We start from the raw sequence: 22,032 nt of genomic DNA, 5'->3' as shown, positions 1-22,032 counted from the left end.
ATTTATTGTCTACCCAAATTCTATAAGCAATGGTTACCCAATGGTTTTTATGCCCCATGCAAACTGAAGGTTAACTAACTTGAAATACAAGAACAGACTGGTGGGCAGAGGGTCTTTACCTTCCTGCATTATGAAGCCACCTATTCTGTTGTTCCATTTGAAGGAATACACTATTCGTGTATATTTCACACTTGTGAAATAGATACCATTTCCTGGCCAGCAGTGAGCTAAGATATGATGAATAACTCCATGATTGAGGCTGATGGGTCAACTTATGAGTGACCGAGTCACAAGTAGGTTATGATTTGCCTCTCGAGTAGAAATATTTGCTGTGTCAGGTGACTAGCTATGACTCATTTGATTTCAAACCCCATGCATATTTTTAATATGGTGGGTGAATTGTAGCTCAAGAAAAACCACTAGAATCTGGTTTGGAACATAATTTTGACACGTCTTAGACCAGTAATTTTCTTTTAATGTTTCCAATTATTTGCCTGTAGGTGTGCATTTTTCTAGCATTGTTCACCTTGATTGCACAGAGCTTGTGAGAGAGTATATTAGGTATGCAGATACTGGGGACAGCTTGTGTTTGGTACTTGGAGCAATTTGTTTGTCTTGGTCCTTGGAGTTCGGCTGGGATGTGGGGCAGGAGAGCGTGCCTAAATTGGATGGGTACACTTTGACCTACTGTTTCCCCATGCAGTATTTTAGTTGTATCTAATTTGGATCCTACTTGGTGCTCGTCTTGACTCCAAGTGAAGCCGACTACTAAACTTGAAATTTCCAAAATTATACTTGCCTTTGTGTACAGGAAACTTTCGATTAACCGGCCCCTAAATAACCGGAACGCTCTATCCACCGGCAAAATTCAGGAGTCGGTTCAGGTAACTTGTTTTACTTTTTTTTTACTCCATTTGTTGCTGTGCAAGGGTGTAGCTGAAGCTGTTGCTAAGCTACAGAGACGCTTGCAACTTGTGCCGATTGTTTTGAAGCTGTTGCAACAGCGTTTGTTGCTTTATACGGAGCTCTGAGCTCCGTATCTTTTACTATAGCGTTCGGTTATCCAGAATTGTTGATGAACCGGCACCACGTCGGTCCCGTCCGTGCCGGATACCAGAAAGTTTCCTGTACTTGAGAATTGCTCATGACCATGGATTCATTAACTGCTAGCGGGCTATCTTGCCTCTTACACACTTTGAAGACAGATAGGATTAGAAGAAAAGCTGAGAATGTTGGAAATCAAGAGCTATAACAGCATCTGAAAAGACAGGGTAACCTTTCTGGTTGAGACCCTTTGTCAAAAATAAATGTACAGGAAACTTTTAACCGGCACCTAAATAACTGGAAATCTCTGTTAACCGGCAAAATTCAGGAGTAGGTTCAGGTAAGTTTTACTTCATATTAGTGGCAGTTCCTGGATCTGTGGCTGTGTAACTGGGGTTCGTGCACTTGTTGCTAAGCAACAGGGACGCTTGGTCTGTGGCCGGAGTTCCTGCACATGTTGCTAAGCAACAGGGAAGCCTGGATTTGTTGCTGCGTACAGAGCTCTCGTACCTTTTAACTATATCTCTCTGTAATCCGGACTTTTTGATAAACCGGCACCACGCCGGTCCCGTTGGTGCCGGATAATAGAGTTTCCTGTAATGAGTTGAATTCTCCTAATCTCGTTGAATGTAAATATAACCAGCTGTGTCAGTACAGAAAGGCAAAAAACATCTGTCTCCAGGGCTTTGTATCATCACATTATATAAATAGGTTTCACCTGATTTGGCACAGTTCCTCAACATACGATATATAATTGCTGATGCCATCCTCCATGACATTCATTTACTTCTGCTGTTCTGCACCTTAAAGCATTAAAATTCTAATTTATTTTAGCTCTCCATTTTAAATGATAAAACTGTCAAATTGATCCATCCTAATTTGGTGGGATTTATCCTTAAGGGAGTTCTTATTTTTATTATGTAGCCCATGATTTAATATAGTTCCAAATTTGAGCAGATCCAAAAAGCCTCTGGTGATGATCCCTCTTCAATGCAAAGGAAGTCTCTACCCAAGTCATCTAGGAATGGCCATGAGGAATCCTGTTGAAAATAAGACTTTAGTGATGACCCAATAACTTGGCCTTTTTGTCTGTGCTATTATCTTAATTTTGGTGAGCATCATATGGTTTCTAACCCTGTTGGTTTATTTTGGGGTGCCTGGCAGGCTAACATTCTGCTACTGGAGGTGTGGTACTAGATACTCCACAGTTGCAGCTAAAAGAGGCTTTGCCACCTATCTCGGATGCCGAATATTGTCTGATCCTACCAGGACATGTGTGGCCTTGCTGCGTGCAAATTGGCTGTTGCGTTTCCTACATTACGGTATAGACTAGACTTCAAAAGTACTTCATTTGCTGTAAAGTGCTGCGAGGCATCTTGAGGTCATGAAAGGCGCGCTATATATTTTCTTTTTCCTCCCTCCCTCAGGTGATGATCTTGGTGAGTATCTCAAGATATTGCTCTGTTTGTCCATTCCAGAGAATCTGCCCTGTCTTATCCAGCTGCTGTTGCCACTTGGAGTCCTTTTTAACTAGATTTCACCCAAAGGCCAAGCTAAACCTTATTTATTGTTCTTTCTGTAAATTCAGTGGCGGGGATGAATGGGTGACTGTGAGGGTATGTGATAAAGAAGCTGCACCACATCTGTGCTTGGTTGTGGCCTGGTCAGTGGCATCTTGTACCTGGCGGAGGTTAAGAGTGCCGTAGGGGAACCAGGAATCTGCTTCACACCTTGTGATCTTGCAATTGAAACCTAGTAATGCTGAACTTTAGCAACAAACAGCTATCATAAACTAGGGCAATAGCCATTGCATGTAAATGCCCGTAAGAGCCTGAAGTCAGCATAAACCCTAATCTCCGTTGAGTCAGCATGTTGTGAGTAAATAGCTGCAACAGCAGAAAAAACAGCTAATAATAGTCATGTTGCGTTTGTTTATTATGTTTGCTTTCTTTTCAATGGAGGCAGCAACTGAAAGAAATATTGAAGATTGAATGCTCTGATTAGTCCGCAACCCCATTATGGTTGTGCCATGAGACTACCAGGATGGTAGAGGGCGAATTAGATGACCTCGGTCTTTTATTGTCCAGCAATTCCTATCTTCCTATGAAGATCTGACTTGTTACCAGAATTTTGACAAATATAGGCACACATACAGATCTCTCAAACACCCCAAAGCATTTCACGTGCATTGAATCCGTTTTATGTACTGTGACGGTTGTGTAGGTGAGCACGGCAGTCATTTAACACACACGGTTGCAAAACAACAATGCAATAAATGACCAGTTAATTGCATATGGTTCAGGAAGAATGTTGGCCAATACAAAAGCAGCAACAGCTTGTATTTACATCGCATCTTTTAATGTAGTAAAATGTCCCACGGTGCTTGCACAAAGAAAACTCTCTGCTTTTCAGAAAGTGCCATGGAACTGAGCAATGTCCATGTGAAACACTGGACCAGGCAGGTGGTGCCTTGGTTTGTTTCAGTCCCATCTAAAGGACAGTACTTTTGAGACAGCTTTACTAAAATGTCAGGTTATGTGCTTGAGATCTGGAGTGGGTCTTGACCCCAAAACCATCTGATCTGTTATCAAGCTAGCCGAGAAACTGTGCCTCTTTCATGTGTAGCTGTAGTGGGGACTGGCCACAGCAAGACACCATGCTGTCCTTTCAGCTCTTCACCTTGTCTTCAAACCCAGGCTTTAGAAAGGGTACAGAGCAGGTTTACCAGGATGTTCCCAGGGATGAGTGACTTCAGTTATGAGGAAAGGTTGGAAAAGTTAGGACTGTTCTCCTTGGAACAGAGACGGTTAAGAGGTGACCTAATGGAGGTTTAAGATGATGAGAGGTTTTGATAGAGTAGATGGAAAAAAGACTCTCTTCCCTCTGCCGAGTGGGTCGATAACCGGAGGTCATAGATTTAAAATTATTGGCAAAAGGTCTAGAGAGGAGATGAGAGTTTTTTCACTGTGGTCGGGATCTGGAACACTCTACCTGAAAAAGGTGGTGGCAGCTGATTCCATCAGTCATTTTAAAAGGGAGTTGGACGGATCCTTGAGGATGTGGAACTTGCAGGATTACAGACAAAAAGTGGGGATGTGGGGCTAAGCACGACTGCTCTTTCAAAGAGCCAGCACAAACACGACGGGTCGAATGGCCTCCTTCTGTGCTGTAGTTTTCTATGATCCTATGAAACTAGATTGATAAAGGAAGCTCCTTCATTTCTTTGCTGTAAGAGTCTTCTGCAAAATTGTCTGACGGTCGTGGGCGATTGTTCACATTGTTATAGCAAAAATTGTGTGGGTGCACATTTTCACACGTGCAGTTGTTTTTAAAGTCCTGCATCAGATTTTTGTTTCTAGCCATCAAGCCTTCCAAAAAAAACACACCACTAGGTTACAGGGGCAGGCTGAGCCACTCGGTGCATCAGTAGTCATAATAGATGTTCAGGTTGCTGCAAGGTCAATATAACATGAAGTGAAATGTGTTTGGGCAGCATAAAGCCAATTTCTGGTCAGCGTGAGTCCGAACACACGACTGGCCACAATTCTCACTCTGGCCACAAGGATGGCTAATGTGGGAAATGAAGATCTGGTGCTGGTGTAATAGGGTGGACTCCCCTGAGATTGAGGTTAAAGCACATTGTTGAGGTTTTACTCTGCATCTCTACCTGTTTGATCTGGGAGTATTTAACAATCAACACTTGTAAAAGTAGAAAATTGTTTCTTCCGCCGCACTACCTACCGTAAGCATTAAAAAAAAAGTAAGATTCTAAGAATCACAACTACTGCTACAAAAATAAAATATTTTGCATACTCGAACAAAAAAAATAATTGACTGACTGCAATGAAATAGGTACGGTAATGTACTAACTTATGATAACAGGAGTTTGAGGAGTTTAAAAAAATGATTGTCAGTTTGGCTCCATTGGTATTGCTTTTGCTTGAGTTAGTAGGTTGTAGTTATTTTTAAATTTGATATTTTTTAAAATCTAAAACTATTCACAACCTGAAGGAATCCAACTCCACACTTCTAATTCTTCACTTTCTGCGCAAGAGGGTGATTGGCAGATTAACAATTATCGCATCGTTAAAAGGGTACTTGTGCTGGTAATTACTAGATGTAACTCTGAGGAGTTTAATGTGCAATTGCAGCAACTTTCCGAAACTCCCGGGGAGGTTAGTCATGAGATGGAGTTTTTGCGCCGCTACTGGCAGAGCGACTCACGTTGCTGGCCGTGTTGCACATTAATAATGGTGTGCGTTGTTCAGGCGCCGTTATTTTTTTCAGCGGAATCTGGTCCATTCTTCATTTGCTGTTTGGGATGGTTCTTTGATTGTTTGCATAACAACTGTGAATGCACTTCAAAAATAATGAAAAGTACTTTGGGACATTCTGAGGAAGAGCTGAGGCACCATATAAATGCATGTTCTTTTGGTCTTTTATACCCTGTATTAACAGTTTAAAAAAAAAAAAAAAAAAAAAATCCCTTCCTAATATTCTGCTCACTCCATTAAGAGTTGTGCCTCTTGCCAAATAGCCACAGGTAGCATAGGTAGTCCCAAAAGAATTTGCAGTCCCTGTCAGTCATCTGGAAAGGGGATGTCTAATGGGGAGAGAATAAACCCACAAAGGATTGGGATGTGATGCTGCAAATGATCTTTCATGACAAGTGAGGTGATGGGGCAGTGGAAATGGCTTAGTGTTTTGTTTAAAAACCTTTACGCTACTGTGCTTTCCACTTGAATGAGTAGCCTTCAGACATTCAATAAATAGTAACTTAATTTGATTTTTACTATATACAGGCTTCTGTAAATGTATTTTTCCATGCAAGATTTTTTTAAAAGTTGTGTGGTATGAATACGTTGTGTACATAAATCATTTTGCCTTTGCACTTAAAGGGAATGTCTTCATATTTGTTGTCATTTTTACTTGAGATCTTAGTTACAACCAATATATATGTTTAGGGAAAAGAAATGATAAATATTGGCCCGGATTTTCCGGGGTCTATAACAGCGTACATGGCCGTCAATACTCCGCAAGTTCCGGGTTTCCACATGCGATGTGCATCCGTATCCCCGGGGAAATGGACATTCGCTGGCGGACAGTTGGGCTATTTGCCCAACTACTACCCAGCAAATGCCCATGAAACTCTTACGTTTGGTAAAAGCAGGCATAAGGCTGCCTTTTACCAGAATGCGGGTTTAAATTTAAATTAAAAAGTGTTTTAAAAATAATTTTAGCATTCAAAAACCTGTAAAATAAGTTTAGGTTATTTTTGGCACCTTGAAAAATGTTTACATTTATTTTTCAAAAAATTAATTAAAAAAAATTATTTAAATTGCATTTTAATTCATCTTAAACATGTAATTTTTTTTATTGCACATGTATTTTTGGGGTAATTACTATTAATCTTACGGGGATTCCATATGTATCAGTAATGGTGACCATGAAACTGTCAGATTGTCATAAAAACCCATCTGGTTCACTAACCTTTTAAGGAAGGAAATCTGCCGTCCTTACCTGGTCTGGCCTATATGTGACTCCAGACCCACAGCAAGTGGTTGACTCTTAACTGCCCTCCGAAATGGCCTAGCAAGCCGCTCAGTTGTAACTAACCGCTACGAAAACCAATAAGAATAAAACCGGACGGACCACCCGGCATCGACCTCTGCACCAGCTACGGACACGGCAATGGCACACCCAGCCCAGTCGACCCTGCAAAGTCCTCCTCACCAACATCTGGGGACTTGTGCATAAATTGGGAGAGCTGTCCCACAGACTAGTCAAGCAACAACCTGACATAGTCATACTCACAGAATCATACCTTTCAGCCAATGTCCCAAACTCCTCCATCACCATCCCTGGGTATGTCCTGTCCCACCGGCAGGACAGACCCACCATGGGTGGCGGCAAAGTGGTATACAGTCGGGAAGAAGTGGCCCTGGGAGTCCTCAACATTGACTCCGGACCCCATGAAGTCTCATGGCTTCAGGTCAAGCATGGGCAAGGAAACCTCCTGCTGATTACCATCTACCACCCTCCCTCAGCTGATGAATCAGTACTCCTCCATGTTTAACACCGCTTGGAAGAAGCACTGAGAGTAACAAGGGCACAGAATGTACTCTGGGTGGGGAACTTCAATGTCCATCACCAAGAGTGGCTTGGTAGCACCACTACTGACTGAGTCCTGAAGGACATAGCTGCCAGGTGGGCCTGCGACAGGTGGTGAGGGAACCAACACGAAGGAAGAACCTACTTGACCTCATCCTCACCAATCTACCTATCGCAAAACATCTGTCCATGACCGTATTGGTAGCAGTGAACACCGCACAGTCATTGTGGAGACAAAGTCCCGTCTTCACACTGAGGACACCCTCCATCGTGTTGTATGGCACTACCACTGCTAAATGGGATAGATTCAGAACGGATCTAGCAGCTCAAAACTGGACATCCATGAGGCGTTGTGGGCCATCAGCAGAATTGTATTCCACCACAATCTGTAACCTCAAGGCCCAGCATATCCCTCATTCTACCATTAACATTGAACCAGGGGACCAACCCTGGTTCAATCAGGAATGTAGAAGGGCATGCCAGGAGCAGCACCAGGCGTACCTAAAAATGTGCTGCCAACCTGGGGAAGCTGCAACATGGGACTACATGCATGCTAAAAAGCAGAAGCAGCATGCTATAGACAGAGCTAAGCGATCCCACAATCAACGGATCAGATCAAAGCTCTGCAGTCCTACCACATCCAGTTGTGAATAGTGGTGGACCATTAAACAACTAACGGGAGGAGGAGGCTCCATGAAAATCCCCATTCTCAATGATGGTGGAGCCCAGCACGTGAGGGCAAAAGGCAAAGATGACGCGTTTGCAACCATCTTCAGCCCGAAATGCTGAGTGGATGATCCATATCGGCCTACCCCTCATCACAGAAGCCAGTCTTCAGCCAATTCAATTCACTCCACGTGATGTCAAGAAACGGCTGAGCGCACTGGATACAGCAAAGGCTATGGGCCCTGACAACATCCTGGCTATCGTGCTGAAGACTTGTGCTCCAGACCTAGCCGCGCCTCTAGCCAAGCTGTTCAGTACAGTTACAACACTGGCATCTATCCGACAATGTGGAAAACTGTCCAGGTATGCCCTGTCGACGAAAAGCAGAACAAATGCAATTGGGCCAATTACCGCCCCATCAGTCTACTCTTAATCATCAGTAAAGTGATGAAAGATATCGTCGACAGTGCTATCAAGTGGCTCTTACTCACCAATAACCTGCTCACTGATGCTCAGTTTGGGTTCTGCCAGGACCACTCTGCTCCAGACCTCATTACAGCCTTGGTCCAAACATGGACAAAAGAGCTGAATTCCAGCGGTGAGGTGAGAGTGACTGCCCTTGACATCAAGGAGCCCTAGTAAAACTGAAGTCAATGGGAATCGGGGGGAAAACTCTCCACTGGTTGGAGTCATACCTAGCGCAAAGGACGATGGTTGTGGTTGTTGGAGGTCAATCATCTCGGCCCCAGGACATCGCTGCAGGAGTTGCTCAGGGCCATGTCCTAGGCCCAAACATTTTCAGCTGCTTCATCAATGGCCTTCCCTCCATCATAAAGTCAGCAGTCGGGATGTTTGCTGATGACTGCACAGTGTCAACGCCTCAGATAATGAAGCAGTCCATGCCTGCATGCAGCAAGACCTGAAAGACATTCAGGCTTGGGCTGATGTGTGGCATGCATGTTACCTGCCACTTAAGTGCCAGGGAATGACCATCTCCAACAAGTGAGCGCCTAACCACCGCCCCTTGACATTCAACGGCATTACCGTTGCCGAATCTCCCACCATCAATATCCTGGGTGTCACCATTGAGCAGAAACTTAACTGGACCAGCCACATAAATACTGTGGCAACAAGAGCAGGTCGGAGGCTAGGTATTCTGCAGCGAGTGTCTCACCTCCTGACTCCTCAAAGCCTTTCCACCATCTACAAGGCACAAGTCAGGAGTGTGATGAATACTCTCCACTTGCCTGGATGAGTGCAGCTCCAACAACGCTCAAGAAACTCGACACCATCCGAGACACAGCAGCCGCTTAATTGGCACCCCATCTACCACCTTAAACATTTACTCCCTCCACCACCGGCACACCGTGGCTGCAGTGTGTACCATCTACAACATGCACTGTAGCAACTCCCAAACCCGCAACTTCTACTACCTAGAAGGATAAGGGCAGCAGGTGCATGGGAACACCACCTCCTCCAAGTCACAACACCATCCATCCTTCATCATCGCTGGGTCAAAATCCTGGAACTCCCTCCCTAACAGCACTGTGGGAGTACCTTCACACTGACTGCAACAGTCCAAGAAGGCGGCTCACCACCACTTTCTCAAGGGCAACTAGGGATGGGTAATAAATGCTGGCCTTGCCAGCGACGCCCAAATCCCATGAACGAATATTTAAAAAAAAAAAAAGTGGAACCTCCATAAGCATATTGGAAATCTCCTTTCTGATTGGTTGGGCTGGCCCGCATGATCCCAGGGATGCTTGTGAACCACAGGCGCCCCTGGGATACGTGGGCCTTTACGCAGGCGTATGCACAGATGCCCAGGAGCGCGAGTCTCTGTGGATCCAGGACCATCAGGTAGGTTCGTAGTTTTATTGTTTTTCGGAGGCATCCGTGGGTAACCTCCGACCGCAAATTCTGGCTCATGGAATAGAAATGTTTTTCGGGGGAGTAAGCAGCCAGGGTAAGCCTGCTTGCATTGTGGTTTATTGTTATTTTCCCCTCTTTTCACCTACTTCCTTTTCCTGAATAAACAATGAACTCCGAGTCATAGAACAGTACAGCAGAGACAGAGGCCATTCGGCCCATCGAGTCTGGCGCCTCTCTTTCGAAGAGCAGTCTAGTTAGCCCCACTCCCCCCTTTGGTCTTTCCACATCAATACTGGCAGTATTTTAGAATACATTTTTTGAGTATTTTTATAAAATATCCGTTGATATTTTGTGGACTAGAAGTTGCAATCCGTAGTGTTTAACACTATAATGAACCACAAAAAAGACACACCTACTGCTCGCCCTTTGGCCTAGTGGTTTAAGTTTGCTTTATTTCCCTCCAGTTCTTAACCACCATTTTACTTTCCTTCCCTAACCTGTGCACTAGCTATGGCCGGGCTGCAAGGGGTTAATAACATGTTCGGCCACTACTGCTTGGAACTGGCTGCCAGATGTGCGCCAGCCGGCTGAGGAGCTACCTTGCCCAGTCGCATTCTTTTTCCTAGTGGCATTCTTGAATTGGCGAAGGCAGGAGGACTGGGAAAGGTAGCTCCTCGGGCTGCTGTCTTTCTTTTCTCCCTCCTTTTGGTGAAACCATTCTGTTTCTTGAAGCAGTGGCTTTACCAACCAGAAAAAGGAATTCCAAATGCTTGAACTTACATTCCAAACTGGCTCTGCGGCATAAACGAGATACTGGTTAACTGAGTGGAATTTCTTCCTTTTTATACGTGAAGACTAACTTGCAAACTACAGAATGCAATTCAGGAAGAGAAAATGTGACACATGAAATGGGGGGTTTCCTCTTTATGCTCATAGCAACTGAAGCCAAGTACCTAATTAAGTCTGTCTTGTTCGTCAATATTAAATATTATGGAACTGAGAGGACACGTTTCCCTCTAGCAGACACACTTGGGGGAGGTGAGGACCGATGATTCTCTTAAAATAAACCTTTTTGGCAGCTCCTCAAAATCAATGAATTAAAATCTGCTGTGTACTGAAGCCTATTGAAGTAGGCTTGGCCGTGAGCAGTGGCATGAAAAGGCTTTGAGCCCAGGCACCTTTTTATTTACTACAGCTTCGACTAGTTCTAAACTTGATGAATTCTAAAATGGAGGGTGTCTTTTTTTGCCTCTCCATATGCAATTTAGTAACATTGGTAGTTTGATTAAAGGACCTAACAGAGTCTGTATTTTCTCCACATTGTTATCCCCTTCTCAGTTTCTGCTTTTCAACCTAGTTTTAACTTGAGATTTCACTTTTAATACAAAAAGATGGAGTTTGATTCATGATAACCTGGAGATATCTTGACACTAACTGTGGAGGAACATTGATGTTGTGGCAATATGGCACACCCAGCGTTTGTCAACCAGCTAGCAGAGAATCCACCCAGAGAAAGGTTAATCATCCCCTTTCTAAAATATGCAAGAAAAGGGCGGTTAATACAGAAATATTGCAGTTTATCAAACATGAACATTAATATCAATTGCTGACATTCTAGCAATATGATGTGTGCATGTGTTTTAATATAAATTCCCCAGTTTCTAACTCCAGTAACCAGTTTGGGGATACAAATATATGTTTGTAGAACAAATTTACTACCTGGTCCTGGGACAAGTTTGGTAAGTCCGGATTTTCCTGTGGCACAAAAGCGTACAAATTTCAGGAACTTTTATTAAATATTGATGAGATGTAACTTCATCTCTTCTCCCCACCCATATAAATTTCTCCTCCTTTCCTGAAGATGCAGAAGTACGTTCTGGTGCAGTTCCACGGGTATCAGCAGCTGCCTGTTTACTCTCTCCTCTCCTTCGGCTCTCGCCTGTGGAGAATAATGTGATACCATAACTGCCACCTCCGATCAGCGAATGCATCGCTGTGGATGAACCTGGGATCTTGTTTGGGTGGCTCACACTATGATAACTACAGATAACTTTATATATATATATATATATATATATATATATATATATGTAGAATAAAAAAACGTTTATTTCTGATATCGCTGCGCTTGTTGGAAGATCGTCAGTGTAGGATATGTTGCTGCTGAAGTTTGCCTCCTTATTGGACAGAAATAAGCCTATAGAAAATGTCGTCATGTATTCAGCTGAGAATATCCCTGCTTGATATTTCAGCTACTAGAACGCATACATTTTAATTGTCGAGCTTTAGAAATGGAGCAATGTTGACTGTAATTTATACTGAATAGCTTAAAAGTTATGAGACTAAACTTGACATTGTGGCTAGTTCATAAACACCCCAGGGAACATCAGACAATTGAAATGGGGCAGATTGCATCGGAAAGGGGATGTTTACCCGGATCCAGTCCATCATAAATGCTGCTTTAGCGATAATAGGACACAACAGGCTGGTTTTCCTGGAGAATTTTTCCAAAAGGGCCATGGTGAGTGCATCCCATTTAAGTCTGACCTGCATGCAATACTGTAGATAACATTGCATCAATTCTGAGATGCAGCACACAACATCGATCATGGCTGGTGCATCTAGGGTCTGTATTTAAAAAAACAAATTTTATTTCATCGGTGAACGGAAGACTTGAGATCTTCTCCCCTTCATAAACTTTTCTAAATCTCTGATTCCTGAAGAGGAAAAAATCCAATGTTTGGAATGAGAAAGCATCCTGCTAGTAACTACTATTCACACTTTCTCTCTCTCTTTCTCCCTTCTTCCCCCCTCCCCCCCAAATCATCACCAGCTAAAGTATTGCTCTCTTTGAAAGTGGTGAGGAAATAACCTGGATTTCATAGATTTGAAACCGAGTTCACATCTGGTACTTCTGAGTTGTATCAATGGCCCAGAAATTAGGTTCGGGGGCTTGCCGCGCGTGCAAGCCCCCGATGTGCACTTACCCGGCGCGCTGACGGCTGAAGCCCGGGCCTGCTTGCATTTCCTGTCACTGGCCCGGTTCAGATGTCGGCGCGCTGTGCTTGCCTGATCCAGCGGCGTAGTTAGTGCGATGTGCCGGCTGGGATCAGGTGAGCACTGGGCAGCCAATCAGGGGAGGGGAAACTTCATTCATGAGTTTGATAGTAAGAACTGTCAAACTCATGAAAACTACGGGCGCCCAAAACACTACTTAAACTTTAAATAAAATTTTAAAAATTTAGACCAGTATAGATGACCGTTAAAATCTTCACTCTCTTTTTAATAATAACATGAAATGGTGCCTACTATCCCCTGCCGAGGGGACAGGCAAGCTCTCTTGTCTTGCTGCTCTACAGCCAGCGTGCTGGAAGGTCACAGGTCAAGGCCACCTGCAGGTTCTCTCTCTCTCTCTCTCTCTCTCTCTCTCTCTCTCTCTCTCTCTCTCTCTCTCTCTCTCTCTCTCTCTCGGAATCCATGCGTCTGCACTGGTTGTCTGCCAGTAGTCTGCTGTGGAATTGTTCCTTGCAAGAATCCATTAAGTTGTATCTTGAGGGCAAGAAAGAACAAACCTGCATTTATCTAGCACCTTTCACATTCTTGGGACATCACAAAAAGCTTCACCGCCAATGAATTACTCTTGAGGTATAGTCACTTTTGTAGGCAAATGTGGTAGTCAGTTTGTGCACAGCAAGATCCCACAAACAGCAAATTGAATTAATGCAATTACCGTTTTGTTAGTGTTTGAAAGGTGAATATTGCCAGTTCATTGGAGAGTTCCCCGCCACAGGATCTTTTACATCCACCTGAGCAGGCAGACAGGACCTCCGCTTAACATCTCATCCAAAAGACTGCGCCTCCATTAATGCAACCCTCCTTCAGTACTGCATTAGTGCCGGCCAAGATTATGTGCTCAAGTCCTGGAGTGGAGTTTGAACACAGAACACAACTTTCTAATTCAGAGAAAAGAGAACAAACTTGCATTTATATGGCACCTTTCACAACCTCAGGATATTTAAAAGCACTTTACAACTAATTAATTACTTTTGAAATGTAGTCACTGTTGTAATGTAGGAAAATGTGGCAGCCAGTTTTGCGCACAGCAAGCTCCCACAAACAGCTGTGCGATAATGACCAGATAATATGTTTTAATTCTATTGATTGAGGGATAAATATCGGCCAGGACGCCAGGGAGAACTCCTTGCTCTTCAAATAATGCCATGGGATCTTTTATACATCGACTTGAAATGGCAGACGGAGTTTAACGTCTCTTCTGAAATACGGCACCTCTAACAGTGCAGTGCTCCTTCAGTAATGCACAGAACTGCCAGCCCACATTGAGAAGTCTCAAGACCCGAAGCCATAGTCTTCTGACTGAGGCAAGAGTGCTGCCACTGAGCTAAACTAACACTGATCGAAGTTAATCTACACTCAATAAAAACAGTAATAATCATACTTTGAATGGCCAACATGGCATTTATGAACATAAATAAAAACAGAAAATGCTGGAAATACTCAGCAGGCCGGGCAGCATCTGTAGTGAGAGAAACAAAGTTAACGTTTTAGGTTGATGACCCGTCATCAGAACTGGAAAAAGTTGGAGATGTAACATTTTAAGCAAGTGTAGGGGCAGGGAGAGGGGGGAGGAGAGGAAAGAACAAAAGGGAAGGTCTGTGATAGGATGGAAGGCAGGAGAGATTAACATACAGTTTACTTCATATCTCCAAAACACAATCACTTGATGCCACCTGGGTGTGTTACATGAACTATTGACCTCTAAAACAATATTGAAACTATAAACGACCTCTACTGATTTCTGGGGGCGGGTGGCTTGGATTTGTCTTTACAGCCAATGAAGACACAATAGGATTTCTGCACTGAAGTTTTTTTTTTCAAATATTGCTGGGACTGTGATGCTGCATAAAGAATCCTGAAGCTCATAGTTTGTACTTGATCAACATGGTTCACGCAATGCTAACTCAATCATCCTATTAATGTAAACTTTGCTTTTCTGGTAAAGCACAATGCAACATGATGTGGGACCCATAGACACACTCTTAACTATCAGTTGATAACAAACCAATATAGAAAAGTACCGCTATGCTGAACAAATTCTCTTTAGAAAAGTCACTATTATGTGCCCTTAAAATGGATCTTGCTTGTGTGGTTTCTGAGCCTACACCTTCAGTGTTCTTCCTTCACATGATATACACCATTCCCTATAGAGGATGGAAAGTCTTGGAATTACTCTTTTTTTGCCCCCCCCCCCCCCCCCCCCAAAAGTACTTCTCTGCTTCTGCCCCTTTTAAAGAAGAAAAAGATAGTTGATAAATTTTCCTGTCGGCACGTAGAGCCTTGAATAAGGTCACCTTCACTTCTAGGTCACTCCAGTGATGTCACTTACAGAGGACCGCCCAGTACGTCTCGGCGTGGTTTCAGTTCAAACGGTTGGGGGTGATTTGAAACCAGCCTTGGCACTCTGCAATCCACCTTGCCCAGAAACCGATGCAGCAGGTGCTGGCCCTCTGCTTGGTTTCCAGGGTTTTGTAACTGAGGTGCTCTGGGAAGCTGCCTATTTACTGATGCCACTGGCATGGTCTAAGAGGGAGGGATATCACACTTGCCATGCCTGCAGAAAAAAATTGTGTTAAAAGGCTAATAAGGATAAGGAAGTTGATATTTGTTTTCTTACATTAAAAACAGGGGAATGCTAACAACAAAAATAACCTCTTCATTACTTTTTTTCCTCTAAGAAGGGGAAACTATTCCAAGGTCTTTGCTAATTCTACAATTAGGTACACAAGTATCTCAGATGGTGTTCTTCCTTTTCTTGCTTCATGAAGCAGGCTCTGGCCTGTGCTTTGCATCATCCTTGATGCATGGATATCGGGAACTTGTGATGTGGGATTTTTAAACGGCAATATTGTTTGAAGGCTAGGCACTACCCAGCAGACATAACTGACCTAGAAAACTCTTCACTCCTTACTTGGCTGTAGGGTGGATCTGGGCTGAGAGACCAAGAAAATGAAGGGCAAAACTGAGAGGGAAACAGAATGTGCAAAACAACTCCAAAACAGAGGCTACAATATGTTCACTCATGAGAAGGAGGCTTCACAGCGAATCATACGTACTGCATAGTTCTTTTAAGTTGTCTTTCACATTGATATGGCACCAGTAGTAGTGCCATATTATTTACATAATTATATAGTGTGTGTATAATTACTCTGTCAATAACTACAGTACTTTGATGTTTGGTAAATGGTAAAAGCAGTTATTACTTACGGCTGTCCCTATTGCAAATCATGGGATTGTGTGAATGCCATTGTGAAGTGACACCCATTGTTCTGTCCAGCATGTGTTTTAGGTGTGAATGGGGAGGGAGGTAGAAGTGTCTAATGATTTAAAAATCACAGTTGGTAAATGGAAAGTGGGTACGTTTTCAAAGTACTGAAGTTGCCGCGATATAAAAGTGGGAGACAAAGCTGTTTTTAAAAAAAAAAACATTTATGGGATCTTGGATTTTATAAAACAGGCATGGAGTACAAAAGCAGAGGTTTTTTGTTGGGCTGCACTTAGAATATTGCATCCAGTTTTGGGCACCCTGCTTTAGGAACGTTGTTGAGGCCACAGAGCGTGTGTAGGAGAGATTCACCAAAATGATAGCAAAGGTGTGAAGCTTTAGTTATGAGAGATTAGGGGAACTAGGGCTCTTTATCACTAGAACAGTGAAGTTTAAGAAGAGATATGATGGAGGTGTTCAAGTTTGAAGGGTTTCGATTAGGTAAATAGGGAACAACTATTTCCACTGGTCAGTAAGTCAGAAACTAGAAGGCATAAATTTAGCATCAAGAAAAGGGGAAAAAATGGAGAATTCTTTTTACACACAATGTTGTTAGGACATGGAATGCTGTACAGGAAACTTTCAATTTACCGGCACCTAAATAACCGGAAATCTCGGTTAACTGGCAAAATTCAGGAGTAGGTTCAGGTAACTTTTATTACTTGTCTTCCTCCATTTGTTGCTGTGCAAGGGTGTGGCTGCAGCTGTTGCTAAGCTACAGAGACGCTTGCAACTTGTGGCCATTGTTCGGAACCTGTTGCTAAACAACAGGGTTTGTTGCTTTATTCGGAGCTCTCCGCTCCATATCTTTTACTATAGCTTTCGGTTATCCGGAATTTTTGATGAACCGGCACCACGTCGGTCCTGTCCATGCCGGATTTAAAAAAAAGTTTCCTGTATCAAACAGTAGTGGAAGCCGAATCCATAAGCGCTTTTAAAAGTGAAGTGAATAAGTATTCGCAAAAGAAAATAATGAACAGGTTCTGGGGAAAGGGCAGGGGAATGAGACCCTTGAGATCTTGGAGAGCTGGCAATCGGCTCAATAGTCTCTTCTGTGCTGTAAAATTCTGATTACATAATTTCTTTTCTTTTTCAGTGCGAGGATGCCGCCCTGGAAAAATTGTACAGATGACCGAGGCTGAAGTAAGAGGTCTGTGTATAAAGTCGCGAGAGATCTTTCTCAGCCAACCTATCCTTTTGGAATTGGAGGCACCATTAAAGATCTGTGGTAAGCAGACATTTGCTGTTACTTTGGAACTTGGATCTTAGATCACTGCACTACTATCAACAAATAGGTTCACTCTAGATAGTACGCAAGGCCTAGCTTTGAATCTAACTCTAATGTCAAATGAATTTGGCTAGTTTCCCAGTAGATAAAGATCTAGACACAAAACTGTCCACAGTTCAGTAAAAATAAGGCTGTATGCAAAATCAAAATATTCTGTTGCAAGAGCAGGCAGTAATCCTCTGAGCTGGTTTAGGCACATTTATTATGCCCGAGTGAAAGTGAGCTTTGTGCTGTATTTGGCTTGGGCTGTTCTAGACCAGGCAATACTTGATGTTGGGTGCAAAAAGTGGAATTTGTTCCTCAACCCCCCCACCAAGCATTCGCACCCATTAGCCTGGAGGGCACCACCTCCAGAAATCTGGCTAGGTAAGGTCTTCGTGTCTAAAGGGGACGTGAACGTGCAGTAATTGTCCACTGTTCTTGAAGTTTATATTTTAAAATTGATAGTTAAAAGCAACCATCAATTTGTCAGTGACTTTCTTTTTCTGCATAGTTGGTTTTGTTGACCAGGAAAGAGGACGCATAAAAAGGGAAAACACATTCCCAGCACCCCCTCTAAGAAAGAATATTGGAAAGGATAAATTGAGAGAAAGTGAACCGAGACAGCTCTCGTGCATCTTCTGGTTAAGAGCAGATAGAGGCCTGGGAGCAGATAAGTCGGCCTACCTTACAGTTGAGGAATATCAACTGGCACTAGGGACTTTAATAGATGTCACATTCCTAGATAGCCTTTATTAAGTTGAATTTTTGTTGCAGCCTGTACAGTAACATCTGCTGCAGTGCAAATTGTTACAGTATGATTTTTTTTATATAGGAATTTGGCACAAGCACTAGTAATATACGCACTATGTATTCCTATTTACAATTCTGGTAAAATGACATTGGAACACAAGTGTATAGGAGTCCAAAAGATCATTGGAGTCATGTGGCTGGTACTATATACTATGCTCTCTCTCATATTCTTCAATTATTTATTTTACCAAAACAAACTATCCTTTGAGTTTTTGAAAATGTATACATAAATAGTTGGATTCAGACTTGCTTTCCAAGACCTAATGGGCTAGTTATCTGCTGATCTTTTAAATATAATTGGTACAACAATAGATAGTCAGAGTTATACAGCACAGAAAGAGGCCCATCGCGTCCGCGCTGGTCATCAAGCCCTGTCTAATCCCATTTTCCAGCATTTGGTCCGTAGCCTTGTATGCTATGGCATTTCAAGTGCTCATCCAAATGCTTCTTGAATGTTGAGGGTTCCTGCCTCTACCACCCTTTCAGGCAGTGAGTTCCAGATTCCAGCCACCCTCTGGGTGAAAAAGTTCTTCCTCAAATCCCCTCTAAACCTCCTGCCCCTTACCTTGAATCTATGCCCCCTGGTTATTGACCCCTCTACTAAGGGGAAAAGTTCCTTTCTATCTACCCTATCTATGCCCCTCATAATTTTGTACACCTCAATCAGGTCCCCCCTCAGCCTTCTCTGCTCCAAGGAAAACAACCCCAGCCTGTCTAGTCTTTCTTCATAGCTGAAGCGCTCCAGCCCAGGTAACATCCTGGTGAATCTCCTCTGCACCCTCTCCAAAGCAATCACATCCTTCCTATAGTGTGGCGACCAGAACTGCACACAGTATTCCAGCTGTGGCCTAACCAGCGTTTTGTACAGCTCCATCATAACCTCCCTGCTCTTATATTCTATGCCTCGGCTAATGAAGGCAAGTATCCCATATGCCTTTTTAACCACCTTATCCACCTGTTCTGCTGCCTTCAGGGATCTATGTACATGCACACCAAGATCCCTCTGATCCTCTGTCTTACCTAGGGTCTTACCATTCATTGTGTATTCCCTTGCCTTGTTAGTCCCTCCAAAATGCATCATCTCACACTTTTTTCAGGGTTAAATTCCATTTGCTACTGTTCCGCCCATCTGACCAACCCGTCTGTATCGTCCTGCAGACTGAGGCTACCCTCCTCGCTATTTACCACCCCACCAATTTTCGTGTCATCTGCGAACTTACTGATCAATACTGTTAATCACACTGCCAAATATCAGGTCCGGGAAACCAGGGTGTAAATTTATTGGGCTTTGCGGTTGGTGGTGTAGCTAAGGAGAATGCTGCCGACATCCGAAGGAAATCTGCACTTGCCTTGTGCGAGCCCCCCTTCGAAAACTTGCTTTCAAACGCTGCAGAGTTGTGTGCAGCGTAGTGCCCCACAGAGCGCACTATTGGGCTCCTTTCACTTCCTGACTCTTGGGCAATCAGGAAACCGAGGAGATTGCTGATTTGCCCACAACTCATTTTAAAAGGCTATTAAAACATGCATGCCATTCGGTTACAGAAATGAATGTATTTACTCGACTATTTCTGCCATAAATGCAGAGTGAGCTTTTGCCGGGAACAACCCGTTTCCCCCAGCGGGCACCCTTCAACCACTGGTCGGGTAAGGCGGCCCAGTCTGATCCCATCGGACTTCCAAAAGGGGAGAATTTTGACACACTCTCCTGGCCGTGGCTCACCTCATAAAACAATTGTCCGTTAATAAAATGTAGCGGTGATATTCGTCCCATTCAACTTTCTCAAGCTATTTTCTACCCAATAATCAAGATAAGATGTTACCACTATTTCTAAAAGCAAAACACAGCTGGGATAATGGACACAATCCCTTTCTTTCAGTATGAATAACCTAATCTGCTGGAAACAAATTTGCTATGTGTTTGATCAATACAAATCATCTAATGGACAGAAAGAGCTCCTTCAATATATCGTATATGGAAGAGAGAATGGGAGGTTACATTTTTGTGTGACAGCAGCAATATTTGAAACAGGTTTGTATTACAATTATACAATTTTCTCATCTCATTTCGCTCTCCACCCCCCCCCCCCCCCCCCCTTTCACTGTGCAACAGGCTTCTGGCGCCTATTTGCACCCAATGTAAACATTTTCAGGGTAATTAATTCGCAGTAGGTGGGCAATTAGCCCAACTTTTCGCCAGCATGTTCATTTGTATGAGGAGGTGAAACGTGCAGTCGGAACTTGACAGACCGCAAGTTAGGTCAATTTCAAAGGCAGTATGACGGCGTACATGGAGTACGCTGTCATACCGACCGCGAATTCAGGGCCATTGTTGTTGCTGCACTTACTATTAATTAAGGAAGCCAATCTGAAGTGGCTCCAGTTTGGCCAGGCTTAACCCCATTCCAAGAACTTCAAGCACAAAATAATCATGACTCTAATTCTGCATTCTCTTTCAACTTTTCATGGATTCTGGGCAAGGGAAGGATTACAGTGAACAATTAAGGGTGTCCTTCCGAACTCCGAGTTGGACTAAAAGTGTTTAAATCTCCTCTGTTTCTTGATTGGCTAAGAGTCAGGAAGTGAAAGGAGCACCGCCCCACGTGATCCCAGATACGCATACGCACAACGGTGCGCTCTTTTGTGTTCACATTTGGGTGTTTTGTTGCGATCCTTGTAGAAGGGATTTTCTGTGTGGGTCGTTAAATGTTAAACTGGGTTGCTGGATCTATATTAAGGCTGTGATTTGTTTCTTCCCTTACTCTTACCTTTTGGAGTTTGGTAAAGCTTTTATTAAAAGATCTTTAATATTCAAGGCAGGGAGTGACTGTTCTATTGATGTACCTCATAAAATATATTTGCTTGGAGTTATGCCAGTAGCACAATACAGAACATACTGCGCTCAGCATTAATGCTAATCTATAGTCACTGAAGTTCTATCTGTAGTCAACTGCCAGCAGTAACCTTATTGACATTGTGTGCGTGTGTGTCAGTATGGAATCCCTCCTTTCTCCCCTGGTTGCTCTGTATTCTGCTGATACTGCTATCGGCTGGCTACGAAGTCAGCAACCCTAGGTACTTCCTCCAATTTGATTTGCCTTGTCTCTCCCCACGTAAGCATAGCTAAGATCACCAACAGTGGTACTGGAAAGAAAGAAAGACTTGCATTTATATAGCACCTTTCACGACCACCGGACGTCTCGGCGCTTTATAGCCAATGAAGCACTCTTGAAGTGGAGTCACTGTTGTAATGTGGGAAACGCGGCAGCCAATTTGCACACAGCAAGGTCCCACAAACAGCAATGAGATAATGACCAGATAATCTGTTTTTGTTATGTTGGTTGAGAGATAAATATTGGACACGGGATAACTTAAGAGATTTTAGTGATCTTCAAAATTTCCCAGTTATTGCCCCTTCAAGGTTTGCTCACACACGTGGAACTTGTGACTTGGAGTTCATGACTGTTGTGCCTTTTGGACTACATTGTGAGCTGTTCTTTTGTGACTATTTGATCTATGTTAGAAATCTCCTACTGTCGCATAATGTAATTTTTACTCCTCCTGGTTTAGGATTTTGATAACTAACTAGCATTTCAACTTTTTTTCTTTTTAACATACAAATAGTAGCTTGAAGGTTCAAATTTGTCTCTTGTGCATCTCCCTCCCTGATTCCATTCTGTGTGTGTGGTATGTTGGACATTTTGATTGGAGCAGGAGCCGTGCTAGTAGTAGCAAAAGTAAACGTTGGCCCCTTAGAGGCTGAGACAGGAGAAATTATTATGGGGAATAAGGAAATGGCAGAAACGTTTAACAACTATTTTGTATCTGTTCACAGTAGAAGACATAAAAAGCAAACCAAAAATGGTGGGGAACCAAGGGTCTAATGAGGGTGAGGAACTTAACGTAATTAATATAAGTAGAG

The 22,032-nt window shown here is 43.2% G+C and overlaps 1 protein-coding gene across 3 annotated transcripts in view; it reads left to right on the top strand.

Annotated features, from left to right (window-relative positions):
- The window catches only part of LOC147113036 (serine/threonine-protein phosphatase PP1-beta catalytic subunit), a 123,883-nt gene that overhangs the window by 41,602 nt on the left and 60,249 nt on the right, over positions 1–22,032 (top strand). For all 3 annotated transcript variants that reach the window (XR_015079618.1, XM_085997906.1, XM_085997905.1), the window contains exon 2: positions 17,130–17,261. Coding sequence is in view for 2 of the 3 variants with exons in the window: in XM_085997906.1 (XP_085854032.1) it covers positions 17,130–17,261 (132 nt within the window). In the remaining variant the exon portion in view is untranslated. The remainder of the gene's footprint in view (positions 1–17,129; positions 17,262–22,032) is intronic.

Source organism: Somniosus microcephalus, chromosome 9, assembly GCF_052327205.1.
Source record: "Somniosus microcephalus isolate GS21.2 chromosome 9, FLI_Smic_1.0, whole genome shotgun sequence".
Taxonomy (NCBI): domain Eukaryota; kingdom Metazoa; phylum Chordata; class Chondrichthyes; order Squaliformes; family Somniosidae; genus Somniosus; species Somniosus microcephalus.
The sequence above is the reverse complement of the archived record's forward strand: the minus strand, read 5'-3'. Positions and strand labels throughout refer to the sequence as shown.